The sequence below is a fragment of the Gadus morhua genome, chromosome 12 (genome assembly GCF_902167405.1).
Source record: "Gadus morhua chromosome 12, gadMor3.0, whole genome shotgun sequence".
In the NCBI taxonomy this organism is placed as follows: Eukaryota; Metazoa; Chordata; class Actinopteri; order Gadiformes; family Gadidae; genus Gadus; species Gadus morhua.
Window position 1 is genome coordinate 30,338,185 of NC_044059.1, and position 2,500 is coordinate 30,340,684.

Here is a 2,500-nt window from a genome sequence, read left to right on the forward strand (position 1 = left end):
CTCCAGTGCTGTTATAATACACACATCAACTCAGTACACTTCAATGTTGTCAGATGTACACACAGCTTCATAGGTATTATCATCTATACACTCTCATGAATGCAGAATAAAGCCTTGATTCTGATAGCGGTAGAGATAACTGGATAGATCCAGATCTAGTCCTAGGGGTTGATTGACAGTAGCCTCTGTGAGCTAACCTGTGCTGTTGTTTGTCCCCCAGTGACCCCCACCATCCTGCACGGGCCCCAGGTGTTTGGGACGGTGGAAGGCACCGGCCTCGCTCTGCCCTGCCGGGCCAACGGCCTGCCCCCCCCAGAGATCACCTGGGCCAAGGTCATTCCCCCCAGGCTGTATTCCTCTGTTTCACTCCCAGAGCCCCCGGGGAGACGCCCCATGGGCCAGGAACTACGCCTCGTTACCTGGTTCATGACGGAGAAATGATACCGGAGAAATGAACAATATGATCATATTCCAATACAATAATAATGTTCATTATGACTGTGGCCAGGATAAATAATCTGAAACCGCTGCAGACACGTTTTCCCAGAACGTCGACGTCGGACAGGAAGTGTCTGCTGGTCCTCCCACTGGGAGCGGTTCTTACTGCCGGCCCAGTTAGAGTCTGTGTTAGCCAATCAGGGCTCAACAAATACGAAGCCTGAGAGTTAACCAGCCCCCTGTGTGTGTGTGTGTGTGTGTGTGTGTGTGTGTGTGTGTGTGTGTGTGTGTAGGCCGGGCAGCAGCTGGACCTGGGGGGTCCGGCCTTCTCCCTGGACCCCGACGGCAGCCTCCGCATCAGCTCCCCCTCGGGGGAGGAGACGGGGGAGTTTGTCTGCACGGCCACCAACGCGGCCGGCTCCAGCTCCAGGAAGGTCCAGCTCACCGTCTACGGTAACCCCCCCGTAACGCCCCCGTAACGCCCCCGTAACGCCCCCGTAACGCCCCCGTAACCCCACAGTAACCCCCCCGTAACCCCACAGTAACCCCCCCGTAACCCCCCCGTAACCCCACAGTAACCCCACAGTAACCCCACAGTAACCCCACAGTAACCCCACAGTAACCCCACAGTAACCCCCCCGTAACCCCACAGTAACCCCACAGTAACCCCCCCGTAACCCCACAGTAACCCCACAGTAACCCCCCCGTAACCCCACAGTAACCCCACAGTAACCCCCCCGTAACCCCACAGTAACCCCCCCGTAACCCCCCCGTAACCCCACAGTAACCCCACAGTAACCCCCCCGTAACCCCACAGTAACCCCACAGTAACCCCCCCGTAACCCCACAGTAACCCCACAGTAACCCCCCCGTAACCCCACAGTAACCCCACAGTAACCCCCCCGTAACCCCACAGTAACCCCCCCGTAACGCCACAGTAACCCCCCCGTAACCCCACAGTAACCCCCCCGTAACCCCACAGTAACCCCACAGTAACCCCACAGTAACCCCACAGTAACCCCACAGTAACCCCCCCGTAACCCCACAGTAACCCCACAGTAACCCCACAGTAACCCCACAGTAACCCCCCCGTAACCCCACAGTAACCCCCCCGTAACCCCACAGTAACCCCACAGTAACCCCACAGTAACCCCCCCGTAACCGCACAGTAACCCCACAGTAACCCCCCCGTAACCCCACAGTAACCCCACAGTAACCCCCCCGTAACCCCACAGTAACCCCACAGTAACCCCACAGTAACCCCACAGTAACCCCACAGTAACCCCCCCGTAACCCCACAGTAACCCCACAGTAACCCCACAGTAACCCCACAGTAACCCCACAGTAACCCCCCCGTAACCTCACAGTAACCCCACAGTAACCCCCCCGTAACGCCACAGTAACCCCACAGTAACCCCCCCGTAACCCCACAGTAACCCCACAGTAACCCCACAGTAACCCCCCCGTAACCCCACAGTAACCCCACAGTAACCCCACAGTAACCCCCCCGTAACCCCACAGTAACCCCACAGTAACCCCACAGTAACCCCACAGTAACCCCACAGTAACCCCCCCGTGGCCCTGGGCTCACATGACAAACCGTTGGTCCTGCAGACAATCTTTTGCAACCAAAACGAAGCGTTGGATTCTATCGCCGCAGGGGGCTCGGTCTAAACAATCAGACTCCTCCCACACCGCGGCCTGAATAACCAATACAGAACGATGACAGCGTCGGTCGCTGGCTGCTGTTAGTACTCCATATCCGTCAACACCGTATGGCTGTTGCTTCCTGCTCTTCCATTATTTCAAGACGACCAGTTGGAAGCGGAAGGTGCAGAGATGAGGAGGTTTTTATTTGACATTTGTTTGACCGCTCAACGCGGGACGAGGAGGGCACGGAGGAGTCCGGAGCGGAGCTTTGTTTGTGGTGACTGCGGGGGATCAGCTCCAGTCACCCCAACACTCAGCAGCACGAGTCAGAGCATCATCAGGGACACAGAAGATAGAGAAGGTTCTGTCTGCTGGTGAGCGAGTAGAGTAGAGCAGTAGGCTGTACCTCCTC

At 57.3% G+C, this 2,500-nt stretch overlaps 1 protein-coding gene across 1 annotated transcript in view; it reads left to right on the forward strand.

Annotated features, from left to right (window-relative positions):
- Positions 1 to 2,500, forward strand: part of hmcn1 (hemicentin 1) — a 111,228-nt gene that overhangs the window by 37,489 nt on the left and 71,239 nt on the right. Inside the window, 2 exon segments of the mRNA XM_030372183.1 lie at positions 221 to 333; positions 732 to 891. Coding sequence (XP_030228043.1) covers positions 221 to 333; positions 732 to 891 — 273 coding nt within the window.